This window comes from Anser brachyrhynchus (assembly GCF_964034855.1).
Source record: "Anser brachyrhynchus genome assembly, chromosome: 1".
Lineage (NCBI taxonomy): Eukaryota > Metazoa > Chordata > Aves > Anseriformes > Anatidae > Anser > Anser brachyrhynchus.
This window is the reverse complement of record NC_137694.1, coordinates 64,665,016-64,692,948: the sequence shown is the minus strand read 5'-3', so window position 1 is coordinate 64,692,948 and position 27,933 is coordinate 64,665,016. Positions and strand designations below refer to the sequence as shown.

Here is a 27,933-nt window from a genome sequence, read left to right as displayed (position 1 = left end):
CAGAGAATGCACCTTCGTTCACAAAAGATCTGGAATGGACCAATTTTAGGGGTGGGGACAGGATACTGATTGATGCAGAAAAGGTCAGTTGATACCAGTAGGGGATTAGAATGAATTGTGTTAGTTCCACCACAGTCCATCTGCTATGACTTTATCAACCGTCTGTGCCCATTTTTCAGTGCTAGATACAGGACTATTTCCAAAGCTGCCATTGCTTCTTCTCAGGCAGCGCTGTGGCATTATCACACAGAAAGCACAGGATACAGAAGGTGTTAATGTTGCATTCCACTGGTACTGAGAAGTTGCCATGTTGTGGACAGGGAATTCTTTGCAACACAGGGGAGAGAACATGAGGTTCATCTGCAAGTCACAAGTAAATCACCCAATATTAAAGCAACAAACTGATGGCTTAATAGCTTAAACACCACTTAAATAGCTGGTGAAAGTAGCTCCCACAACTGCAGGGTTTGGCCATGATCACCTCTCACTGATATTACCACTCTTGTGGCCCAAGAAATAGAAAGTGCTGTTACATGAAGGAGAAGAGTACTTAAATCCAAGTCTGAATTCCTTTAGAGCAGGATCCACATAGGCAACAGAAGCAAGGGGCCAGGAAATGGCTGGATACAGCCTCAGGCTCTCAGCAAACACGTGTCTGAGTGGTATCTTTGCAGTTTCAAAACAGGATACTTCAGACTGGTTTCCTTTGACCTTTCTCCTGCCATCTTCTTTCTTCCTTAAGGAAAGTGTTGACAGAGGTCAAATAAAGCAACCAGCGTGACAGAAATGTCCCAACTGCTGCCAGAGTTTTTTTTTTTCCTGTTGAAGAGCCCATCTATTCCTCACTTTAACTCCCCACCCTCGCATTCTCCAAATTTGCCTGAAAGTGGTTGCACCAGCTGTTGGAGAGAAGCAGAGAAACATCTGCTTGGAAGATAGTACAAAAATGTTCCATCCTGGTGAATCTCCTTTACAGGACTGAGCCACTGCATCTGAAACTCACCTCCTGTTTCTTTAAATGCTTCCAGAAAGAGCCATTCCTCCCAGGTCATGTACCAGAATTGCCAACTATACTTCCCTGAAAGAGATTCCCAAGGTTGTTGGTAACTATGATGTTAGGGATATTCTCTAAAACAATCTTTTGCTTATAATTGTGTTTCAGCATTTCCCCTAAATCTACATGCACTAAATACCTTTGTGGTTCTGGACCTAGGTCTCTACAAAGCAATTAAAGCTGCTTGTTCTGACTGTACAAAACACTCATAAAAAGAAAGGATCTACTCACTCTCAGGCTTAGAAAGAGTTCTGATCTGGGTCCAGACATTACTCCTGGCCCACACCTCTGTGTCAAACTGAAATCAAAACTCAGACAACTGTGAGCCTAGGGAATATTTATATGAACTTTGCTGACCCATCCCTGCCTGTTTGCAGCATCTCCACAAACTCCAGTTGTAATATCTTGAACAGAGGATTATTAAGTCTACAGGGAGGAAAGAATAAAAAGTAGATGAGCTGTTAAGAAGCAGAAAAAATCCTCTCTTCATGCCTGTGACCTCAATAAGGAACAGAAATGAGAAAAGAAGCACAAACGGGATGTGCTAACAAAGCAGAAATGTTGCTCAAACTTCTGTGTGTTTTCAAAAACAGTGCTGTGCATAGCTTCAGCATGAATGAAAGTCAGGCTGAAGAGCGTTGTATACAAAGTCTCTTATCCTCAGAGCACACAAGGCACAGACCATGGTTGTGGAGGCTTGCTTTACACTGGTGTGTCCAGGTGCTGTAAGCCTGACCTGAAGTATTCTCCATTAAGAATCAGAGGAGAATTCAGCCTCCGTGTTCCACTAATTCTGGGAGCTTGCATTTGACACAGCAAGCTGGGGGCCAATTAGTCAGAGTTATTGTGCTGTTTCATGTGGTAGGTTATAGATCTGATGTGATACAGACTAGAATCATTATCGTGCTTCACACCTGGGCCACAGCTACTGAGTACCTCTGAGATGAGAGGAAGCACTGACCTCCAGGTTATATATCCAATATCCTGCCACCAGTATCCTGCCAGCAATCCTAAACCAAAAAGGCCAATTTCCCATTTCATGAACTGGATTTGCTTTCTTTGTGTTAGGCAAGGTCAGTCTTTCACAGGGTCAGTCATAATGTGCAGCTCATCTGTTCTTCTGTAATGGCTATAGAGTGACAGATACTGGTGGAAAATCATTCCCCACCAAACTCAAGTTGTATGGGTTTTTTTGTTTGTTGTTTTGTTTTGTTGTTTGTTTTTGTGTTTTTTTTTGTTGTTTGTTTGGTTGTTTGTTGTTTTTTTTTTTGGTTGGTTGGTTTTGTTTTCAAGATGCTTCAGTGGTACCTAAAAAGGACAATTGACTTGGAGAACAGGTCAGTTCCTATCAACTTCACGGGCCTCAGTCTTAGGGGTTACTGCATTTGTAAACCAAATACAATCTTGTGGCTTTCTTAGGAGGATTTGACTGGTGGAGCATCTAGCATGACCCAAGGGCAAAGTAAGAGCTATTCTGAGAGGAAAAATGCTCCTGGGCTACAGCAGGGTGGAGTCAAAGAAAGACATGATGCTGTGACAGTTCAGTGGATAATATGCACGGCTCTTTTGTGCCAATGTCTTCTAGTATGACTTCATAGGACACAGAACGAATGCAAGTTCTCTCTCTGAACAGAGTTCAGATAAAGGTATATGAAGAGTCAGAGACAGCAGACTTCCAGAAGTAAAGGAAATCAGATTTTGTTTTTAACTGTGTGCTTTTTAAGGGGTAGCATACTGTCATGCAGCTCAGTTGGAAAAAAAGGTGTTTGAAGGTTTGATTTCAAAGAACTGTCCAATATCTGTCCATCCACTTTTCACCCTCCCACATGCAACAATGGAGCAACAAACATAATTCCTCTTCCAGCAAGGACAAGGTTATTCCACTTGAGTACTTTGGTAAGTCAGAAACCGGGCAAGAGGGAGTTTCACCAGAAATGCAGGGAAGGCTGGCTTGGGGATGTAGCCAATGGCTTACACGTCTCCTTGCCACTAATGGGTGCTGTGATGCCAGGCAGTAACCAATTTGTGACGGTGACTAATGCAGAAGGCACTTTAGAAATGAGTACACAGCTGTTTGAAGTTTAAACTATATTGAGTTACAACTTAATTGGTCCATAATCATGAAGCAAACACTTGCCAGTTGTACTGATCATATTTCAGCCCTGAACTAAGCAGCACTCTCCATACTGGAAAGTTACATCTCATGAGAAAATATTATGTGCAAATGTGAGTAGAGCCAGCTCAACTTTTCCATGGACATTTCAGACCCTAACTCTCCTGCTCAGTCCACATCCAAGCCCTTCTACACGACAATCCTTAGAACCCTGACTGGGAGGACTCTTTGCCTCCTTTGCCTTAAAAGCAGGTCAGGTCTTACCTGCTCTTCTTCCAGGTAGGAAGGACCATCTCTCTCACAAATACACAGGTGAAGCATCATCCCTTCCCAAAGAGTTATCTGAGGTCTGATCCTGCCCTTCGCACAATTATACTTGGATCCCATCTATTCTCCTCTGTGACAAGATCATTCAGCACCCCCATGTCATCCCCATGACCACTGCCAAAGTGGACCTGCCCCAGGTGCTTAATGTTTTATGTAGAACTTTTCTCACCACTGGAGCAGAGGTGATTTTCTGCTGATTTCCTATTCAGCATCACAGGCAAGCCAGAGGCAGGCTCCGAAAAGCCTGTGAAAGGCAATTGAATGAATATACTGTTCCCTCCAATTGTGACTCCATCATTTCCTCTCATTACTCTAATAGAAACAAATCTTTCTCATCTCAGCCCTATTACCTCACACAAAGGCAAATGGTATGTAATCCTGTTAGAGCTGGGCTGCTGCTGGACACATTTTAAGGTCATTGTTCTGGGATGCCAGTCTCCACTGTGAGACTGGGAGAAGCGGGAAATGCAATTACTAGGCTATTCAAATCCCTAGAATGAAACCCTGCCGTTAACAGGCAGAAGCCAGCAAGAAAAAGAGCAGTTGCTTTATGAAATTATAGGGTTTGGCTAAATCATAGTCTAATCAGCACCTCAGCAAAGGAGCAGGGTTAGCTCCTACTGCCTTCATGGAGTCTCCTCACTCCACTCAGCCTGATCTTTGGCATCCCCAGTGGAAGCCCAACCTGAAAGATGGGCTATGATCATGAAGCCAGTAGAGTACAGATCCATTGTAGAAAGTGGTGGTTCTTGTCCAGGGTTTGCACTATACTTGGAAACGGGGAAGCCCTAAGCAGAGCTCAGCAACAGGAACCTGCCTGCTGCTGCCATCACCACATACTGTATTTTGGCTCTGGGCTTCCTGGGGGCAGAAGATGTTGCATCAAATCTGTCTCCTAAAGCTCCTGGCCCGCAGCACCAGTCTTGCTGACCACTGGTGCAAGCCAGCACAGCAAGGTGGGATATTCACATTGCTAAACTCATGGGACTGTGACACTCAGCTCCACCCCCATCCCTCAATAATGAATTCACGCACCGGAGTGGAGAAGGCGGAGAGCAATGTTTGTGGCAGTCAGTGAAGCAAAGCTGAACGGTATGGGTGGGAATGATCACAACTGCCTCATCAAGTTGGCTTCTTCTGAGCAGTTAGACGCCAATCTGCTCCCAGTCATTCCCACCCAGGTGAAGCCAAGGCCTTTTCAGCTGGATGGGTAGCAAAGAAAGATTCAGAAACATAGTAGGACAAACCCCAGGGAAGACCACACAAGAACAATGGACAATGACCATCAGAAAACACAAGCAGAACCAAACTTTTTTCCCAGGCTGATCACAACAACTGACCCTACTGTTTTCTTTTCCTTCTGCCCCACCAAAGCTGTGTCGCTGCTCTCACTGCTCTGTCCTGCAGTCAGGCAATCGCTCCTCTTACTGCCTTGAACTAGATACCCCTCTTTATGTTCGCCTTCCCTGCTGCCCGTGTTCCCTCTGTCGCCCGAGATGAGGCTGGGTTCTCCCTGAAGCAGGGCTGTTCTCGCAGGTCCCAGAAGGAAGTGATGAGGGCTGAGGAAAGGCTCCTGGCAGAGGAGGAGACAGCAGCCGATCACTGCTGGAGTCTCCAAGTCCCTTGAAGAGACGAGAGTCACTTCCCTGTTTATGCTCTTTATTAGTCCCTATTCTCTTTAATCGGCTTAGACTGATGAGCCGAGGCAGTGGTAGGGATCAGCCGGGCTGTTTAATTAAAGGATTGCAGCTCAGCCCTGCAGTTTGGGGGTTTGTGTAAATGAGCTGCAAGTACATTATTTAATCTGCTGTGCAGAGAGGAGTTGGGGCATTAATGAAGCAAACTCTAATTAAAACTAGACGGTTGATGGTTATTAGTGGCATCAGTTCTGACAGGATTTATCTCATTTAGGGAAACACTTGATCATGGAGGGAGAAAAGAAAGAATAAACCCAAGCTGGTTTATCAAATTCACCAAAGCACCACTTGTGACTGGTTGTCCCTTCAGCGGTGCTCAGGAGAGCTGTACAGGGAGCTCCTGTGTCCCAGGCTCTCCCATCGGGAGTCCTGATGAGCGTATTTAGGGATATTCCTGTCTCACCCAGGAACTGATTGCCTATTCAGGCTCTCTGACCCACATATTTCAGTCTTGATTGACTTTTGTTCTGCCTTGGTTCAACAGGGAGCCTGCTCATGATCTGAGCAGGGTGATGGGCTCTGTAAATGATCTGATGAGCTTCTCTCAGCGGTGTATCGAGTTATTCCAGAGCAGCACAGCTATCAGCTACAGACGTGAGCTCCATGGTGACCCTGTGGTTTTCCTGCTCTGCATTTCTCTTGCCCTCCTCACTGCACTGTATATGTAACTTCAGGAATGAAGGGTGCCCATGGAAGACTGCAGGACCTAGTGGAGGCTAGGAGGTGTGGTCTGGCCAACACAAAGCTGACCACTGATTTCAATAGTCCCGCATGTTCTCTGCCTTTCCAGTGGCACAGTGTGGGAAGCAGGAATATTCTTCTCACCTGACACCACCTCATACAGGGATCGCATATAAATGCTGCTCTCTTTCAAAAAGCAAAAGACTTCTTGAATATTTTGTCTTCAAATAGCCATGGTGGCTTTAACCATGTCTGTCTCTACACAGAATAGTGCGTCACACACAGACAGGCTCAGTCTGCTACTAGGGTCTAGCCTAGGGGCATTAGAAATGGTAAAGAGAAAGCTGTGTAAAGAAAGTAAGGAAAGCAGGGGACCTACAGAGTGGGACAAGCTGAAAAAGACGGTCTAGGTGACACAAAAAGGACAGCATAGAGCAGTATGAGAGGGCCCTCAACTGGAAGCCCAGATGCAACATGCTGGGTCAATGGGTCAGTGTCACTCATCTCCACTTCTGACCTTCTGCATCTTTGGATGCAATTTTCCAAGTTGTTAAATTAATGGAATAAATGATCATTTTCTCTTTGATTTACATGCCAAATCCCAGGTGAGAAATTTGGTGGTTCCCAGTACACAGAGGGCAGGTGAACTGAGGCTCAAGGAATGGGTAGGGTCTTTGGGAGTCACTAGGCTGGAAAAAGAAAATATGACACATGAGCATGACAAAAATTCACCTAGTGCTTAAGGCACTGTGGGAATGACAGCCTCATAGGATAAGAAAATGTTACAAACTAAGGGAGCTGATCAGAAATAAGATGGAGGCTGGGACAAGAATGGGGCAGGGTCAAGGATCAGGGTATGATGGCAGCTAGCTAAGGCAAAATCGAGCCTTGGTTTAGACAAAACAGAGCATGTGATCAAAACCCTCTCTTTTGAGAAATGCAAGGGAGAGGTGGCTGTCCCTACCACAGCAACCTCTGTTGTTTCCTTTTCCTTGCCAGTACCTCCCCATGTGACACTGAGATGCAGCTGCAGACATCCCACAGGGCTGTCACACAAACTTTACCAATCCTTGACAGCTCTCAGCACAGGGTGCTAACCCTTCCATCCTCATACACAAATGGGAATGAGGGGTCCTGCTCCTTTACCCTGTCTTCAAGTGTGGCTGAAGCCTACTTTTGACCATACCCATGTGCACGTATGCCTATTCTCTTCACAGTTGTCTAGCACTTACACTTTTCCTTTGAAGGAAATCAGAAATCACAGCCTGCTCCAGTGAGCAGAACGAGCAAGAGAAATATCATTTCAAAAATGATGTAAGCCTCACTACTGCAATTCAGCTGCCCCATTCTGCCCAGAGCCCTCCCCTGTAACTTGGGCTTCTTATACTGATGCCAAATGCCAGATGTAAAAGTCTTGCAGTGTGATGAGGGAAATCTTTAAAGAGAAATCTGTTTACTGTTGACAGAAGGCTGATGAGGCATGACAAAAAGGAGCAGGTCTGTGAAATGGTGTAAGAGGCTGTGAGTGGAGAAGGAGATGGCAAGAATGGAGGAACAAGGCAAGCATGGAAACTATATCCAGTATGTGCATCTCGAGTAATTTTGATGTACTCCTTGGACCCTTAGGTTTTGGCACTGATGTCCTCCACTGATGAAGGACAGCTGTGATAAGTGCTGGTGTGCCCAACCCTACCTGCACTGAATACAAGTTGGTAATGGTTAATAGCACCAGCCTATAACTGACCATCGCTGGCAAGCTCAAATCATTTCAGCTGTGTGTTATGTAAAACCGCACCCCTCTGTTTCAGGCTGCCTCAGCCCTAGTAGTTGTTGTGAACAAGTGAGATCCCAGCAGGGCATTTCTGAGAGGTCAACTCTCACCCCAGGTGTGCATGGGAGAGACAAAATAGATACCATGTGTGCCAGTGTTAGGCAGAACTCTGACTTTCTTGGTGACTTTTGCTGGAGGTTAAAGGTCTATACTACTGTGTGCCCAGGCACCTTACAATGTGGGGTAACTAATTTGAAGGAGAAGAGTGAGGCACGTGTATATCACTGCCAAAGTGATGCAGGAAGGTAAAAAAAGATACAAGGGGGAATGTGGGTTGATGAAAGCAAATGTTGGAAGAGAGGCTGAAACTTTCTGTTTGGAGGCACACAGGGGTGTGTAAGTGGAGGCCAGAGATGGGTTGTGAGCAATTACACTGAAGGAGCAATCTCTGTAAGCAAAAAGAAAGGGACAGCAGTGCTGGGGATGTGGGGCATAAGGGAGGGTGGAATTGGGTCAGGGTGTATAATATGTGAGTTTTTTCTGGGGCAGGAAGATCAGTGATGGGTGATGAGAAAGCAGGAGAGGATGAACAAGAAAAGACCTCACTAGCAGCAGCTTCCCACCTTGGAGAGGAGTCTGGAGATGAAGGCTTCTGCTCTGCATCAGCTGCTGGGCAACAGAACTGGTGTAAAACAGTTTCATTCCTGCAAGAAAAAAAAAAAACAAACAGGTTAGTGTTCAGCTCACTCAGCAGAAAACTCAGGTCTGTTCCAAGGGGATGGTGACACCCAATGATGTTGAAAGAGAAACCTGATTATTACATGAATGTTTTACACTCTGAGATGTTAGGGAGTGGGAGATAAGGGGGCTAGCAATTTTATACCTCTCCTTTACTCTCCCCTCTGCTGAGGTGAAACTGTAGAGAACAGTCAAAAGCACACGAATGGGAAGGTTTTTTTTCTGTCATTATCTGTATCATGATCCCATACATTTCATGAAAAATAGGTTTGCCAGTCTCTAATGTTTATTTAGTTTGGGACACAAACATCTCCTTAGACGTGTTTCCTTAGATACGGTTCCTGTAAAATTTAAATGCAAAGAAGTTGATTTTTTTTTTTCATGGCAATGGCTGAATTAACTCTGAAGACATTTCTCCTGAAGCCTCTCTTAAGCACAAAAATGGCCCTAGCACATCAATACTGGAGATTGCCAATAACAGTAGAGAAAAACTGACATGACAAGCACAAGAGGGTGGGCTGCGATCATGAGAAGAACAGAAAGTAGGAAGAGATCACAGCAAAGAAAAACAAAAACATAAGTAACGAACCTGAGGAAAATAGGAAAACAAAAGGCTAAAAATGTGTTTATTAGATGAGAAAGGCAAAAGAACTCATCCAAAGACAGAAATGCTAGACTGAGCTTTCCAAAACTGTTCACTAATCTTGAGTGACATACTCTTGGGTCTCTTGCCTGGAAATATTTCTAAGGAGCCTCATCTTAAGGGTTGTTGGGCAACTACCATAGCACTGGAACCCAGGAAGACAGGAAGACCTGTTCAGCGCTTCTGAAAATTAGATCCTTTCAAAATAGTTCCTTGTGGACCCTTGAGGTGTCAGAGGCAGCACAAATCAACAGCCAACTTTGAACACCCTGACCTTCATCAATGAAAAGGAGTCACTAAAAAGAGACACAGTGGCAGGCAAAAAAGTACTAGATGAACGGTATTGAAAAGAAGAGAATAAGAAAAGCAGGTGACACAAAGCAGGCTGAACCCTCAGATGGCACAAATCACCCTGTCTCCAAGTCTGTGGAACAGCACTTAGAGCTCTGTTCTCAGTGCTACTGCGGAGACCCAGGGCTCAGATGGGGTCATCTCATTTTAAAAATATTTTTGTAGCTTCTAGCCCAGACATAAGCAGTAAAGCTAAGTCTCCTGGCTTGTCATGGGGTCCCTTATTCTTCCAATGGTCATGCCACACTTTCTGTCACTCTGAAATGTGAATTTTATTGCCTTTGTCTTTCTCAAAATATGACAGAGATTGGCCACAAAGACAGCTAAATTACAGACAACGATGATCCTCCTCACAACCACCACATTTCAGCCTCTCAGCTAGTTCAATATAACAAACTGCTCAGTTCTTCTGCTTCCTTGACTCCCAATGCATTGTCAAAAGGCATCTTTCCCTAGAAGCAACAGGATTAGTAGGAGGAACTCAGCAAGGTGAAGAAGAAAGTGTTAGCTTTACCTCTCCGATCTCTGTCCATGCCCTAGGTACCTGCCTGTGACATGCAGCCTGCTAGAAAAGAAGGGACATGTTTGTGTGACATACCACATTCATCTCCTGATCTTCCATTTCTGTAACTACCCAGCTCATATACCTTCTCTCCTGCCAGCCTGGTTATTGCTGATTCTCACTACATTTTTTTATATTCAAACTTATCATGTGGCAAGTACCTGTCTGTCTAGTGTGTACATAAACTACCTGTGTTGTCTTTTTACTGAAGCAGGTGGTAAGGTCACTTTTGAGCCTACACTCAAGCAGACTTACACAAATACTCAAGCTCCTACATCTTGTTGCTCTGCTTCCAGCTAGAAGTGTTTAGGAAAAAGGAATTTTCTGATAAAATTTTGTTTTTGCAGAAAACGCTGAATCATCAGACTAAAATTATCTGGTGACATCTTAGGTTTGACAAAGATCAAAGATCCTTCAAATCACGGTTTTACCTGGACTTCCCAGCAAGCTGCTGGAAGGTCCATGTCCCCATATCCCAAAGCTCTAGCACAGCCATACCGTACAAGTAGTCCTTTGGACAGGGGCCATCAGGTTTCCAGTCTTTCCATTCACCTGGCTCTTTGTTCTGCTCAACTCCCTATGCAGTCTGCACTGTCGTCTGCCTAACATCAGATGCACCACTTAGCTTGCTAATTACACATAAAGAAAGCAAACAACAGGGAGGGAAAACATAGGGAAAAAGAGGAATGAAAAAGTACAGACAAAAACCTGAGAAACAGAAGATTGTATAGAGATGCAATGCCTTGTTAGCTAATTATCAGGATAGACGCAAAGAGAAAAGTACTGGGGAAACGGGGCCAGGAAGAGTGGCGTTAAGTTACAGGACTTTAGGCTCAGTGTTCCGTGGACATTTTAAGAAAAACCATCTCACAAGTGCTCTTCAGAGAATCAGGATGCTCCGAGCTTTGCAGCTGCACAGTCAGCTGTTGACTTTGGTTTTACACTAACCTTGGCTATTTTCTGACCAAACCAGAGTCTCTTGAATCTCTGAGATCCCAATATCTCTGGAGTAGTCTCACAGCTTACATACCACTACCAGGTATTGATTATGCCCATAGGCAGATATCTGCCTCCATGCCATTTGGGATCCATGAGTCCAGGGCCATGACACCCAAGGAGAAGTGCCCCAGGAGGTGATGAGGAGCAGGCACTGCCCAACAGATACACAGTGTAAAGGGATGTTCCAAGAGTGCTGAACTTTCTCTTCCCTGTGGGCAAGGAACGATATCTTACTACTCTTACTACATATGAGTTTCCCAAATACCCAGGTGCAGTTGCAACTTTGGGTCTACTCACATTCTTCTTTTACAACTTGTATCTCTTCCTCTTTTGACCTACTCAGGCACACGTCACAGAAAATGGGTTCCATCTTGAAGTCTATCCCTGTTCATCTTCCTCTTTCTTTCCACCTCTTGATCCTGCACATATCTGATGCCTTGCAAATCTGTGTGAAAAGTGAGCCCCTCGCCTTTACAGCATGGCATGCATAACCCAGGAAGGATCTGGGAAAGGAAGAGCTGACAGGCTATAAAAGAAATGGACCTGTTCTCACCCTGAAGAGGCCGTATTAATTGCCATCTGGACAAAGGAGCTCTTATCTGGGTGAAAAAGGCAAGTGTCTCAGGGCCCTGCTATCACTTCTGAGCCCAAAGTAAGTGCTCTAGGAAGCAGCTCTCTTTTTAACTCTGTGAAGTCTTCAGGTAAGATGTTATTTTTGATGCTGTGAAGAGGGCCTGGCAGGATTGTAATGGCTGGTGGCTACCAGGATTTCATTCCCCTGTGGTGCTGTCAACCTTTGCAGCTTTAAAATAAGTCTTGAGATATTTAGTACCTCTCTGAAGTCGGTGTAAGTCTTTTGATGTTTTTTTTTTCTTTTTCTGCTTTCTTTTTATTTAGTTTTTAAACAAATCTGACTTCAGAAGTCAGCAATGCTACATAAAATTTGAGTGTGCAGTCTCTGAGGAGTTAAACACCAGAAAGCATAAGGTTTGTTTTGCCTTTGGAAAACAGGGAGGAAGGCAATGTGTCTTCAGTCCGGTGGCTGTTGATTCAGACTCATTACTTTGGGGTGCTGATCTGTAGTTTCTTTCTTTTTAAATATTTCATAGTTGGTAATTGTTCCTCAGTTAAAAGGGTAGGCCTAGAGCTTGCTTTTTGACTTTCTGTCTTTTCCTCTGTGTCCTCTACCTTGCATTTCTCAGGCTTGCAAACCATTGCAGAGACTGTTGCTAAAAAAACAATGTGTTAGGCAGAGCAGGCAGGTGATCAGGAAGAGAGATGATTTCTCCTGTCTGTCAGGATACAGTTAACTGTTGTGTTTGCAATGTATTGCTTTAAAACCAAGCAAATGGTCATCACTTGGGCTGCGCCCCAAAGAAAAGCTGGAAGAACAAAGCCAGCAAGAAGGGAAGGTGTTCTGGGAGAGTGAAGACGAGTCGGATGGTACAAAAGAGAAAAAGGCAAATGGAGAGGGGGAGGCATGCTGAAGTGCCTACTGAGGTAAATGCTGCCAGCAGTATGTGAGTCGTGTGCGGAGGAGCAGCACAGGACAAAGGCAAGCAAAGATGCAAGAGGAGAACTGGGAACAGTCTGAGCCTGTCAGTGCCTTGCTCTGTCTAGCTGGGACGCATGCTCCAGAGGCAAGGATTTGACAGTCCAGACCTATCTTAAATGCAGAGATAGCTGTACTTGACCCAGTAGTAACCTGTGTTGTCAATTGAAACATCAGCTTCCTCTCCTCTGAGAGAAAACAACTGACTGACTTTTATTTAGCTGTCTCTAACATTGCTCCTGACAAGAGGTATCCTCCAGCCAGCTGCCTCCAACTTCACTGGGGATATCTGTGGATGAAGTTTGGCTGCAACAATTTCTGCTCTGTGACAAACTTCAGAGAGGCCTGTGCCAAACCTTCTGGCTAGCATGAGCTGACTCGTTGGCGCAGGAGTTAGCTCTACCATTTTGGCTTCTTAGAAAGCTGGATTGTGCTGCAAAGAGATCCTCTGACTCATGTTACCTTGGCCTTTACAGCTGTGGATCCCAAAGAGCCAAGCCTCTTTTCTCTTAAAAACTGCTGTTACAGACAGTACAAGTGTTCAGCTCCAAAAACTGAAAGTCTCTGTTGCTAACTAGATTGCACACCACAGGTCCAAAGGTGTGCAAACTTTCCTAAAATTGCCATAATACTGTATCTTCTCTTAAAACAAGCACCTGAGGCTTCACGTTCATTCAGTCTTGTTGACCATCCAAAGCATCAGCGCTCACTAGTTTGTCGCTGATTTCAGCTGTCCCAAAATAGAGACCCATCTGCTGAGAGCTGTATTAAGGTAAAAAACTCTAACCCCTCTTTCATCTTCTCCCACAATGCAAAAAAGCAAACCCCCAACCCAGCCAGCATACAGAAATCCGTGGTGCTCCCTGTTCTCCATCGGTCAGCTTCAATTAAACAAATATCCAGTATGGTCCATTCCCACAGACAATCGTTCATTCCTGCACGAATGATTTTAGACTACAAGGAATGCCAGAACAAGACAGAGTGAAAACTGCTCTCACTGTGAGTACACAGAGCATGCTTCTCTCGAACATGCTGCATCACCCCGTGTTGATCGTGACTGATGTACTCGCCTGTTATGTTGCATAGCTGGCATGTCCCCTAGTGCAAAGACAGTGAAGATCACTGGGTCCCCCAGCTGCCAGTAGGTGCCTAACTTCTGTGGCTTGGTACTTGGGCCCTACAGGCCTGCATATTCAGTAGCCTTGACCTTGGCACAAATATATATCAGTCTAGAAATCTGACAATGATGAAAGGCAAATGGTGCTCCCTCAAGTAATGTTACGTCAGTAAATATGCAGTCCAACTCACATAGCCCCTCTGGTTTCTCTTTAAAACTTCACTTTTTGAAGAAAAGCTAAAGACTGGCAAAAGTAAGTTTTTGTAGTGCTGGATATCTCAACTTTCCTAGAGTCTTTTGCTACTTGTCTTTATCTTGTATTTTTTCATATAGCTGGCATGAGAACAGATGGAGTCACAGAAAAGCATGGCTTAGAAGGGGAAGATTAAGGCAGAAGGAGTCAAAGGAGAACTGAATTCATCTCAGATGAGGTTTTACTGGCTGTTATCTTTCCTAAGACAAGGGCTGGAGAACAATAAACAGGATCTATTTAGCAGTGGTAAGTTTATGAAAGGTCAGTTGCACAATCTTACTTCTGACTCCCCCAAAATGTATAGCTCATTGCTATCCCTACCAACAGAGCTGTGATACAACCTAGCTAAGATTAGCTGTAGGTCTTACTCCTTCTGTCACCTCCCTCCTGTGTTAGATCTATTTCTGACTTCATTAAACCTGTAACTGCATAGGTGAGATCTGAAAGAGGCTGTGTTTCCAAAAGAAGAGTACCTTTCAGCAACTAGCTGATTCTTCCCCATCCTACACTTTTCTCTCCAAAATACCCTCCACTAAAACTTTTTAGCTATCTTACTTTCTGGTCTCATTTGTAGGTCATTAGATTGGTACTTTGGAGAAAGTTCACTATAGGCAAAGTTTATGTCACAGAGGAACCATACATAGTTAAAAAACAAATTCAAGGTCATTTCTGGACTTCAAGCTCTTTAACTCCTTCTAAGCCTGATGGACTCCACTCTATTGTTTTTATGGCTGTAGATTTACTTTGCTCTGCAAGTCATCACTGCTTCCACACCTTCATCAGAAACATCTCCTCAAATAGCAGTGACTATCTTTAGTTCCCTAGTTATCTGGAAGGTCAGTGCTATATTTGTAAAGGGTTTACATATAGCATTCTAGTCTCTGCGGAACCACTTCATACCTGTTCTACACACCTGGCATTGACTCCCTGATCATATTCTTCTAGCATTGCTATAAATCTGTCTTTCTAGTGCTAGAGGACAGGATGAAGAAGGGAGTCCCACTGACAGAGTAGTTCCTCTTTCTCACCAGAATATGTTGATTTTAGAGACCCCATAAAATATTTTAAGACAAATTCACCTCAGTAATTTAGAATATCATACACATATGCTACATTTGAAAAGTGAAAATTCAATATGACACGCTGACGCAAATACGTTTTTGAGCTATTGCGGGTTCTTCAGAACAGCACAGCTTGTAAGGATAAGCACAAGGCACCGTGCTGAGGAAACGGAATTTCCTGTGTTGAAGGAAGAAGATCTGAGCCAATGCTGGTGTGATCTGATCTTTTTTTGGTTGGGTGGGTGACTATAACAGATATGTCAAATATGCCGTTCACTTATCACCATCTGCTTCTAGGGATGGAGATATTAATGCCATATCTTCCTGAACAGAAGCTGGGGCAGCTGGGGTCAGAGTCAGTAATGTGCCCAGGAGACGGCAAATACGAGCTGTGGCCTCTCGTGTTCTAGCTCAGTGGGGTCTGCTCCTCTGCTGTAGACCGAGACACTCTCCTCTTTTCTCTTATCGGTGACAGCCTACTTGACAGAAATTTCCTTCCCCAAGGATCTGGGCTCCAGACATCACTAGCAAGAGTGAGGAAGATTGGAAAGATGTCACCTGCAGACTCACTTTATTCAGGGAAAATTGCTGCTGACAAGTCCATTTTGTTACCCTGAAACAGTTGAAGAAAATCTAATCCATTTGTTAAGCCCACAAGGAGTGGCTGGGCTGACTGCCAGGATTTCCCTTATGTGCTAGAAACGGGCAAGAGCAGCAAAAGGAATGTAAGGAACAGCTGGTATTCATGCAGACCCCGGGAATCAGATGAAGAGGGAGAGTCCAGTCTGGCTTCTGGGTCCAGTTTGCGAAATAGCCTCATTGTTACACCCAGAAGCAAAGCCTGGGGCCAGCTTTTGGACCCACTTCCATTATTTCTCTTGGTAAGTGGTGCATTACTCTTTGTGCAGTTTGGTGGCTTTTGGTGCTTCTGCTACAGTCGTATGAAATAATCTACTTAAGGTGAGGTAAGAATGATACGCTTGCTCTCATTTATCTATGGACTAACTTCACTATAACCAGAGTCAATCTGGGTGACAGGAAGTGTCCAGAGGAAGAAGCTTGAGATCAGGTATCTACTGCACAAAGAAAGTCTGTTCCTTAAAGCAGTAAACATAATGGATTGCATACACACGCTGTGCTTTTAATAAAAGGCAGCAACTTGAGGAGATTTGGAAAAAGTAGTCTACTTGAGGTGAACAAAACAGTCTGGTTTGGGACATCTGAATGGCCTGGGAGAAGCTAGGATGCTGGCACTACTGGAAGCTCTCTGGACAGGGATACTTTTATCTCTGATGTAACTATGTTGGTGTCTCTTGCAGAATTATTAACCAAGGAAATACTCTTAGGTTTATGGGGATGATTCTCATGCTCTCATATTTGCTCAGCAGAAGTGATTCACTCAGAAGCTTCCTTCTTGCCATTAATTTCTTTCCTAAGGCATAGTAGGAACTAGGATGAGGGAAATGATCGTACTTGCTAAGCAGTACCCAGGAAGAAGCTTCCTGGGTAGAAGTGAGTTTGTCACCAGCTGCCAGAGGGCTTGGGGAGCTGCCTCTCCTGAACTATCTTTGAAACACATGTCAATGGGGAGTCCATTCACTCCATTTAAATTAGATTTTTCTCCTCAAAAGGAACACCAGTCACACAGAGCATGGTTGTCTGCTAATTAGAGTGGTGCTCTGCAAGCACTGAGGAAGAATGCAAAGCAGCTTTGGTGGGAGGAAATGCTGTATATTGGACTGTGCCAAATGTGCACTACCAGTCTTGTTTAGATCTCCCAACAGGAGTGGAAATAGTTGATGACTTACTGTGATAGAAAAACCACGATACCATTTGCTCTGGCTAACAGGGTGAATAGTGGTATTCGGGAAGAACAGCTACTGTATAAAAGAGCAATCCAATATTCTAAATGTATGTGTGCAGCTAACCACATGGAGAGGATCCTCTAGTGACACATGTAACACTTCCTGGGAGTGAAGAGAGGTTTAATACGTTGTAGCCAAAACTATACTTCCAATATTGCAAATAGGAAGCTGCTATATAAATCTGAAGCGTGTGTGAGGGGGAGGTTATGTAAGTTCCAGAAATCGTTTCAATGAAATAATTACCATAAACAGAAGTTGTATGAATTAATTTCTTAATGGAAATATGGTGTATGCATACAACACCACATTCAAGATAGCATCTGATCTTTTCCAAGACAGTATTCCTGAGTTTCAACTGTCTTTAATACCATTATTTCTTTTAAAGGTTATACATGGAATGGAATAATTACATGCGTGCAAATGCATGCTGGTAGCATCCTTTTGTAGGTTTTAAACATTTTTTCATACCTCTTCTATTTTGTACTATACAAAAGCCATTTCGTCTTTGTTCAAATAATAGACTTATAACTATATAAAATGGAAGTAGCTGGCAAAAGCTCACTTTTAATTACACTGATGAGCATTCTCCAAATCGCCTCCAGTTCTTCATATAGTAATTACAGTTTGTCAGCCTAGCACCAATGAGTATGTGGTCCTCCTAAAGAGATCCAGAACTAGCACTCCGCCTGAATGCTCTACTAGCAGACTAAACACCTTTTTCTCCTCTCCTATTCTGGGCTAATATGTAGGAACACTGCAAAAAAGCTGAGGTTTGTGTTAGGGAATTGGCAACCCTTCTCATAATTACTGGGACTGCAAGATATAAATGGATATTACGTCTCTTCCTCAGTAGGAATAAATTATTTTTACTTTTTGAATAAGTGTCAGAATTGGACTCAGTAAAAGGATTTTTGTTATGACAGTATTAGATCTGTTTGTAATCAGGCTTAGACTTTTACTGGCTGCTCTCTCATGTGGCTTATTTTAACCCCTTACTACAAGAAGAAAGACCTGGAATTTTCTAGAGACTGAAACCAAGCTGCCCCTCAGCACTGGAGAATGACACAAATCTATATGAAAGACTCCTGTTCAATAATTCAGAATCCCATAAACATGCAAATTGCATACACAGAAATGGCTCACCACCGAGCTCTTCATGCATCTTAGCAACACTGCATTCTGCAGACTTGCACCAGCCTGGAAATGCATGGACAGATTTGCTTCTTGTAGGACTGCAGTCCTGTGCCCTTACAGGCTACTCTGATTTCAGTGCTGGATACCAGACTAGGACGACAGTGAATTGCACCAGCAGCACAGTGACTAGGAGATTGTTACTACCACATGGGGCTGATGTACTATATTTCCATAGTGGTTTTATTCTGCATACTCACCAAAGATTATTAAGGCTGTTCTGTGGGGTAAATCCTGCTGCCTACTGAGCTGCTCAGACCCTACTGTATGTTGAGGCTTGACACAAAACAGTATAACAAGACTAGTGCAGTTGAATTCAGTGAGAAAGAGGTAAGGCAAGGCCTAGCTTGGCCTGGCTTGGCTTGGCTTACAGAAGACTGTTTCAGGCCCTTGTTTTGGGGTCCTGGCTTTGGAAACCCAGTGGCTATTATACCTGCAGTTACCTGGGTCTTGTCCATGTTGCTTCAATGGCACCTACAGTTGAAGGTGGTGTAGTTTCCTGGCTGAGAAGCACAAGGAGAATTAGGAATGCAGAATTTGACATAGGCTGCTTGGTGGCACATGCAAGACTAAATTTTTCTGTTCTACAGATACTGCTTCAAAGCTGGGATGCTTCTGGTGTGGAACGGGGAAGAGCAGAGGACAGGGCAGAACCAGTTGCACAGCTGATTCTAATGCCTCAGATGACAGACAGGAATAATAACCATTGCTTCAGGGGAAATCTAATTTCTCCATTTCCCTTCCACACAGACACATGAACTTCCATCAGGGTTTTGACTTATGGAAAACAGGTAATGCTCAAGACTGTTTGTGGAAACAGCAGCTGGTTGACACCAAGAGCAGACGAATTTGCCTATGTAGTTGCACTGGAAGGAATGCATCATTTGACAGCAATGCAGGTGGGAAGGGGACAGAACTTGTATGCTCAGCAGTTGAACACCATGGATACTTACTTTTGGGTTAAGAGGAGACTTCCCAGTTTCTTGAGGCTTTATAAGCTACTGACCTTGCCAGGAGAGCAGAACAGCATGTGGAATTAATGTAGTGTTCTAAGACTTGGAAAAGTTATGAAATATGCTCCTTTTCCCCATCTTAACTGCTCAGTAATTCCTAGGCTTTAACACTATTAGGACATGCTGTAAAGTCAATTTATCATGATGATGACAGTTTAGATTGCTCTTAGTTCCAGGAGTTGGATTACTTTATACTCCCCATATGGTGGGGGAGCATTTGGAAAAATTCATCACACTTCTGCCAAAGGCATCACTTGATCACTTGATCACAAGTGATGCCAAAGGTATCACTTCTTCACCCGATACGTAACATACACTAATTATTCATCCATGCCCTATCTCAGAACTGAGATACAAATGTCAGCTTACTCTCATATACCTGACCAAAAGAACAGTGCTTCAGTCAGTGATGACTCTGGAAACCTATGTAGCCTGCATCTGCAACCAAATGTAGAGCTCATCTTGATGAGCTGCTTATGTCTGTATGTACCACTGGATCTCCCCGCAGTGCCTTACTGCAGCTTGCTTGTGCCTTGTGGGGAGTCTTAACTTACAAAAACATCTGACTTACAAACCCATTGCAATTCTCTACATAATATAGCTTTGAGCTTCCCACCATGTGCTGGAGTCCTTTTATCTTTCCCTTTATTTGGAATATATATATATAAGAGTGGTTCTGGAAACATAAAAATAAAAGATTCTCCTGAACTATAGAAGCCTGACTTCCACCAAGATGTTCCAGGAAAGTTGCAAAAACAATTACTGGAAATCAGAGTGAGAAGCTGGGGGACTGATTGTTCTTCTGCTCCTAAAACAAGATGTCCAACGCCGACCTTGTGGTACTTACAGCTGTGCAATCTCCTCTAGCAACTGAGATTTAACAAGTTTGCTTCAGTACCCTAGTGCCAACAGGGCGGTAGCATAAGCTGACACCATGTGGCTCAGCATAAGCTGGCAGTGCTATTTGTGCTTTCACACTTCAGCTGTGAAGCTACATTAGTGATGGTTCCAGACCCTATATGCTAGGAATGTGACAATACTTCCCATCTTGGGAAGAAGCAACAGAAGTGGCAGCATCTGCATCTGTGGTTACTTTAGCATGAGGAGTCGTTGAAATCTTGATTCTGGTGATGAACAGATTCTGCTTAGACTCTAGTTTAGCCTTGGAAGTTGTGTGGTGGGGGAAATTCCACTTTTGGCAGCAGCTGTTCTGTATAAAAAAACGTGTAGAGCATGAAGAGCTCCCAAAGCTGCAGAAAAGGTGGTGGGAAGAGACAATGCAGCCACTCACAGGAAAAAACAGCCTAGTACAAAACAGATTTTAATCAAACAGTGAGAAGCCCAGAGGTAAGGACAGGTACGAAGGGGGGAGAGCAATTATCACACTTTTAGGCTAGGAGGATCAGCCTTGCTTGTAGCTGAAACAAAGCTCCTTGTGTCCAGGGCATAGCTACACATAATACTTGTTCTCAGGGTGACTTCAGATCAAACAAAATGTGACAGAGATTCATTAGTCACTGCATTATTTCATGGAGATGAAATAGAGTTTGTACAATGTGCCATGGAGACTAAATACCCTCCCTACTGTGCTAGGAAGGGTACTCTGTCCCCAGGGTCATTTAGTTCTATGCTGTTTGCATGCACCTCTGCTGCTCGACCCCAGTCCAACCCTGCAGGGAGATATGATTCTTCATACTGTGCATCTTCATTCTGGATTGCCACAATTCCTGTCTTCCCGTGACTGCTACATCCTCTACTAAAGGATTAGTACCTGATTCCCTACACAGTTAGCAGAGACCAGTATGCTTACACAGCAGATGTACTCTCGAAATGTATGAAGAGGCAGGGAAGCAGTCCTGGGCTACTGTCTGTGCGCCTTTGAGAAAGGCAGAATTTGAGTTGCAGCTGTAGACCACTATATAGTCTCTACAGGATGTGGCACATAAGGTCATTTGGACAGTGATCTTGGGACCATCTGTAAAGTGAGAATCTTGCTGGACAGTCAGCAGTCACCTAATAACAAGAATCAAATGCAATTTATAGTGGAAGGCAAGTAACACTGAATAGCATTCATCCTCACAGCAAACAGACAAAAATTCCTGAATAAAGTGAAGAAGGGGCAACCCCTATTTTTGAGACCAAAATTGCTCTGCCTTGCTTGCAAAACCCACAAGCAAATAGCAGTGAGAAGCAAATCTACCTTTTATACATTCACCTTCTATTTTAACTAGAAAAACACCTCCTCCTTAAGACTTTCATTACCTCTGCCTCCTCCCGGGTCATGGTTCCTTTGATATACTGGCCAACAGCATGTCCAGATTAGGTGAGAATAGCTCTGTTGATAGCTCCTTGTTTCTCAGCTGACCTCTCCATCATATACCAGATCTCCAGCTCAGTAAAAACCTACCTCTCACTCCATTTTACTCTTCTCATTGTACCTCTCCTACCAGTTTTCTCTCAGCTAAAAGTCAGTGCTTACTCATGCCATATAAACTCATACTTTGTTGATGTGCTTATTGCTATCCACCATATTTTTAAATTAAGCTAGAAGCTAAAAAATTTATCTCTTTGGTCTGAGTGGCAGCAGTTAGGCCCACAATGCAACTGGAATAGGGTTCAGCAAACAGCAGACCTTGCTGGGATATGAAACTTCATAAGCAAGAGATACCTTGGCAAGAGGAAAGTATCAGTGGACACTTGCAGATTATGTGGTGGGTTACTGTGAAAGTAAGTTTCTATCAGGAATCTTTGCTTTTGCAAGCAAGGATGTATTATGTGATATTTACAAAAAGACCAAAGAAATGTCATTGAAAGTATTGGTGTGTGTCTGTATGTGGCACAAAGAAATAAATTACAGTCCTGAGATACAGGCACTTTGTATAAAGCTGAATACTGAAAAAAAAAAAAAGAAAAAAAAAATCTTGCAAGTCACAAGTTTCTCTTAGTGCTGGCATTCTTAAATTATGCTGCTGTGGAATTCCCTCTGCTGGTGCCAGGCTCCCTTGTTCAAGGGAGCATGGTGGAGTGGGAGGGCTGGGGGCAGTAAGTGGATAAAAAGCTTTAGGCTTGTCTCTTTAAAGAAAGGGCAGATCCTAAAGCCTGTTCTCTTCCCCTTGCAAAATTATCCTCTAGTTAACTGTGGTATTGACTGCTTTGCTATTTCACTCCATGACTCTGTCTATAAAGGGCAATGAGATACTTGGCTGTGTCTCATTTATTGTTTTTCTCCTTTATTTGAAACATATCTTCCAAATTCCTAAGCTCAGAGTAATTGATGCCACTGTGAATTTGAGGATGTTTTCTTGGGTTTTGCACCCCTGTGCAGAACGATTGAATTCTTCCACCCTTTCAGGCATGTTGAAAACCCCATAAGGCTCACCACCATCTCTTTTTTTCCCAAAGTAAATTAAAGCAATAACTGGAATTCATTAGACATTTCAAACATTGCTTCCATGTCCTCAGTTACTGGGCGCTCTAATTCCTTTATGTCTAGGAACAATGACAGCCTTAACAATTCTCTTCTTGTGTACTACTTGTCACTGCACTATGCAGTAATCAGACAGTGAAGATCATACTGCCAAAGTTTTGTTCCAGCACAGACAAGGCTCACTGAAAGAGTATGCTGGGGTGTTCCAGGGGGATGCTATTTTGGAACCCGCAGGGTTTTAACATAGCAAAAAAAAAAAATCATGTCTTGCCAAAGGAATGCTCTTCAAATAACTGGAAGAGATTGTATTTCTCTTCAGGTCTTATCATGGCAGGACTTGGATTCTATTCCCAATTTTACATCCAAACTGTGACCCATTCTTAGTTGGACAGAGAGAGAAATTTCTATCTAGAAAACCAGGCTGCATCATAGACTGAAGGCTCATGGTTAGGTTGCACTTGGAATGGACCACTCTTTTCCAGCACTTATGGAGATTTCACAGTGATTACTGCCACAGGACAGCTTAAGCCTCTTTGCAAAACAGTGATGAATTGTGTAAGAGGCATCAATGGAGAAAAAACAGTGGGTTTATTTTTCTGCTTCGGCCACTGTGTGTAACTGTATGCCATGATAAAACTGCATGGTTCAGGTACCATTGTTAAGATGCTGTCTGGAGTAGTCAGCTTTCACTATTTACATAGCCGAAAACACCGAGCTGATCCGTGTGCTTCTGGATATGAGGCTATTTTAAAAAATCAGTAGTCAAAACCAGCATGAATTTGTGTTAGTGAAAAATTTCAGGTATCAATGGGAGACTATATTTTGTGGAGAAGAGTCATCTAAAAGGACGCTTTAGGCAAAATAGAACATCACTGCAAATTTACTGGCATCAATAGCACGTACAATAGCCTATGCACAGAGATATCTGGTTTGGAGACTTGTAGATCCTATCTGATCAACAACTTTAATGGGAGTATCAGCTCTTGCTATCAGGAGAAGCAGCTCTTGATATCAGAAGCTACTGTTCTTATACAGTAGCCAGGTAAATGACAATAATTGAGTCATTTTATAATTTGTTTTTTATTCATTTTGTAGCTGAGTGAATAAAGTGAAAATCAATGAATAATGTATTCAATGAGCTTTGTGATATTCCTCATTCTAGAATCAGTTTGTCCAGCTGTAATTATTAGAAAACCTCATAGGTTCTGTGGCAATGTTTCTACGCAATCAGCTTACCAACAGTTCTGAGACAGGATCAGAGATTCCAGCAAAAGGTAACCATATTCCAAGATTACCCATTAAAAAACAAAAGAACCAAAGCAAACAAACAAAAGAAGATTCCCCATACAGAAAAATGCTGAAAGGATTCCAGAAGTTCCATAGCTTTCCAATGATGCACAGGGAGACCTCTGTATAGAGTCCAAGGTATGCAATATAATGGGGGAGTTTGGATGCCTGTATGTAATTTTTACTCTTTTCAGAGGAAACGTCATAACTGTTACCGGTATGCTAGCCAGAAAAGGGTAAACAAAGCTTATTATGTCTTTGGCCACTTACTTGCTCGAGTAAGCTTCAATTCTACATCTAATTATCCTTTGTCCCTGAAGTTTTCTCAAGGCAGAATGGATTTGACTGAAATAGACTGCACCCTGGCTATATGCAGCTCTTCAGCATCACACTCTCAAATGCTGAACCTTAGTCTTATTAAACTGTTAGCACTGCTGGTATAGAGAAGAGCGTCAGAGAATGCCCCAGCACTGGGGTAAGGTGCCACATGAATACTGTTTCCAAACTTTTTAATCTTCCACAGCATATACAAAAGAAGCAGCTGGCCAAGAGTAAGGGTTGAAATCGAATCTAATTGTTATTCATCTGGGATCTCCTCCAACTCCCACTAAAACACTATTTCCACTGAGTTTGTATATGATCTGATTTCAAGTCCCCTGCAGTGAATCCTAGCCAATTCAGCTCTTAAGGGTTGTCCTGACTGAAATGCTATCTGCATTCAAATTAAGGCACTTCCTACTTGTGAACAGATCTTATTCTTGTGTCTGTTGCATGAGAAATGTCATTTATTGCCATTTCAAGCAGGAGAATCAGTAAACAATATGGCTTCTCATGCAGCAGCCTCCCCTAGCAATGTCTATATTGTCCTCTCTGTCTTCACATCTAATTATATTCAATCCTAAACACTTTCAAATGGGATTATTTTTCTATGGCTAGCAGAATCAACAGCCTGATCCTAAGAGCCCCTAATGATTCTATACTGAATGCTTCTTGAGTATGGGTTTAGAGAGTGAGGACGCAGTTCTGAGGAATCTGTGGCTCACGTATAATCCACAACATATGATCCAGCAAGAGCCACAAAAAGACTGAAGCAACAGCAAGAGAAGTGTGAATTATCCCACTTATCCGTACAGACTGTGTGCCAGCATCACAAAGTTCTACACGACTTACTGTGTCCCCTTAAGCTGATGCTGAGAGCAGGCACAGCCTGCAGTAGAATGAGGTGTGTGCTTCACTTTCAGGGGAAACAAGCAAACAAACAAAGAAAAAAACAGTAGTACTTAGCTGCCCTATCTGCTGAGATCAGTGAACCTCTTGCAGATGCCAGGCACATCATTTAGGAATACCTGAAAAGCCCTTTGACATCCTTGGGCTGAAGATGCTTTGACAGAGTGAAGTGGTGGCACGCTGCAAGTATACAACCCTCCCTGTGCTCCCGCGGCACATCCCTTTGGGTGAAGGATGAAGATGATTTGTTGAGGCATTCCATGGAAGCCTGAGCTGCCACAGCCTGTGCTCTGCTCGTTTTCTGAGGTAAACAGGCAACCTCAGACCTCAGTAATGTCAATTCTGAACTTCTCACAAGAGGTAAATCCTGTCTGAAGGGAAAAGAGCAGTTGGAATGATCTCTGTGTTTAGTTATCTCATCTCTTGTCTTACATCCTCCCCTCATGAGTGTGCCAGAAGGCCAAAAGGAGACCTCTGATTGTCTTGTACGACCTGCATAACGGGCTTTTCTGGTTGTTGATACCGTGTGTGGGAGACTGAGTGAGCTGCATTCCTGTTCTACCTAATTCACAGTGACTGGAGAGGAAAACCTTTGCTCTGAATCTGCAGGGACTTGAACCTACGTCTCTCTCCCTTCCCAAATGAGCTCTGAATCCAAAAAACTTACCTGCAAAAATGCTAAGCTGGATTTGAGTTTCAGCCTTCAAATCTTTTTCTTAGTCTTCTCACTGGAAAATTGTACTATTGCATTTGGAATGTCATACCCATCATCAAAACATATTTAATATAAAACATATTATTAATCTCTGTAAGAGACTAGCAAAACACTCTCATTGCTTTTGTGTTCTTTGAGCTTTCCCAAGTAATTCTTGCCACTTTTCACGGTCCTTCTTTGTTTAACCTACACCAGAACACTTGTTGGGATAGGAAACCGAAGCTCAGTGCTGGCCCTGGGGCAGTGCCTGTTGCCCAGAAATGTTCCAGCATGGCTGCCTGACTCAGCCTCTGCTCTAATTTTTGAAGTTGTCCTGCCTTATATGTGTCTAAATTAAAATATACTCTTGCATTAAAATGATATATAGAATTCAGCTTCAAAAGCTGTCTCAGAAACTGTCTCCCCTTTGTGACAACAATGCACAGTCCCACTCATTTCTTTGCTCCACAAAGTGCTGTCAAACATGTCCAGTCATCGAGCACTCACTGCAGCAAAACTGTTCATCTTTCAAAGGCAGCAGTCTCAAAGCTCTTTATAAACCCCACTGGCAGACACCTCGTGCTACCCCCTGCAAGGGAAGTGAGTAACACTCCTCTAGTCACACAGGGGGAAGCTGAGGTAAAGTGAGAAAATACAATCTCCCCGCTGTCACACAGCAAGCCTGTCTGTAGCATGAAGCTCCTACCTTTCTAATGCCTCGGTCCTGGTTTCTAAGCAATAGCCCAAGCTTCCTCTCTATTCAGCTGCTCGAATTGCTGCAAAGGATTAAGAAGGTACCAGGAACCAGAAGAATTCATTTCAGAGGGGAGGAAGAAACCTGCACAAAGAATTCAACAGGTTACGGGGCGGTGGGGCGGGGAGTGGGGGGAAACGTGTATACTGATTAAGAGACAGAAACAGCCTACGCTTAACTGCTGAAGCTTGCAGCTGTCAAATCTATCCCTCCCATACTGCTTTCCCCTGCCCAGATTTGTGACAATCTGCAAAGCAAAAAGCCTCTTTAGATGAGGGAGAAACTTTCTAGTGAACAGAGTGCAAGTCACTTCTGCCAGTAGCTCACCTGGCCAGGTGCTCCCCTAAAGGTCATGGTAAGTTCCTTTACTGGGAGGCAGCCCCAAGGAACAGAACTGAGCACTTCTTGAAAGAAGTGGCATGTTAATCCTGGTGCTCTTCTACATAGCCTAAACTGTGGTCCCAAAGGAGTATGTCTGTCCTAGAACTAGTATGCTGTGCCGACCTGAACTGAGCATCATCCTTGCTCTGGCAGGGCTAAAAAAATAAATAAATAAATAAAAAATAAAAAATAAAAACTGAAAAGATAAAAGAACTTGAACCTGAGGAACATAAGCCTGGTTGTTACAGACTAGGCAAACCAAACCTTTACAGAAAACGAAGGCAACAAAAAATGGGAATGGGCTCACATCACTAATAAACAACAGGAACAGGAATGAACCTAACCTGTACTGCTTGGTTGTTACTAGCATGCTAGCTTTACAGGTATTCTAACCACTCTCCTCTCCAAAAGACAAAATATAACCCCACTAACAGAGCCAGAACCTCCAGTTGTTTGTCAGCACACCACATAAGCAACACCTTTCTGTTGACTTCACCTCTAAGGCTCGTAAGAGTCTTGCAGCAGCATGCAAATGGGCACAGCAGCACCTGGCTAAACATCTGCTTGTATGTTGAGAGTAGAGGATGGAGCCCCTGATGTTTTCTTATGGAGAAAGAACCCTCTCAGCTTGAGCTAAAAGAGGATCTTCATGAGAATGCATAGGTGTCACTGGAATTATTTCCTCCAGTTTCCAGGACTACTTAAACAAAACATTCTACCTCTTCCTACTATAAAGCAAAAAGCAGATGGCATGTATGCATGAAGAAACTAGAGATAAAGGATATGTCTGGAACTTGCAGCTATTTCATGGGATCATTAAAAATGGTAACTTTCCCCAAGGCACACATTAACAGTCTACTTGAGTTCTCACACCTCGCCTGCTTCCATTCAGGCAGAAGGTTTATCAGGAGGTGGGAAGTGTGCAGCATAAGCAAGATATTTAATTTGGGTTGATTTAATAAAATAACCAGACTGAAAAGTTGCAACATGCCCTAACGGGCGACAATATATCTCTTTTACTAACTGATTATTACTAATAGGCACTGCTCTCCAAGGAAAAAGTAAAAAGGAGAGCCAGCAAAATGAGTCTTGGCCAGGCAATGGGAACAATTACCAAAAAACTTTCATACAAGCACTTGAGACATTCTCTCTTCATCAAACCTCATAGACAAATA

At 43.4% G+C, this 27,933-nt stretch overlaps 1 protein-coding gene across 5 annotated transcripts in view; it reads right to left on the bottom strand.

Moving 5' to 3' along the window:
• Window positions 1–27,933, bottom strand: part of IQSEC3 (IQ motif and Sec7 domain ArfGEF 3) — a 103,066-nt gene that overhangs the window by 50,870 nt on the left and 24,263 nt on the right. For all 5 annotated transcript variants that reach the window (XM_080564345.1, XM_080564348.1, XM_080564347.1 and 2 more), the window contains exon 2: window positions 8,267–8,347. In XM_080564345.1, coding sequence (XP_080420471.1) covers window positions 8,267–8,347 — 81 coding nt within the window. The remainder of the gene's footprint in view (window positions 1–8,266; window positions 8,348–27,933) is intronic.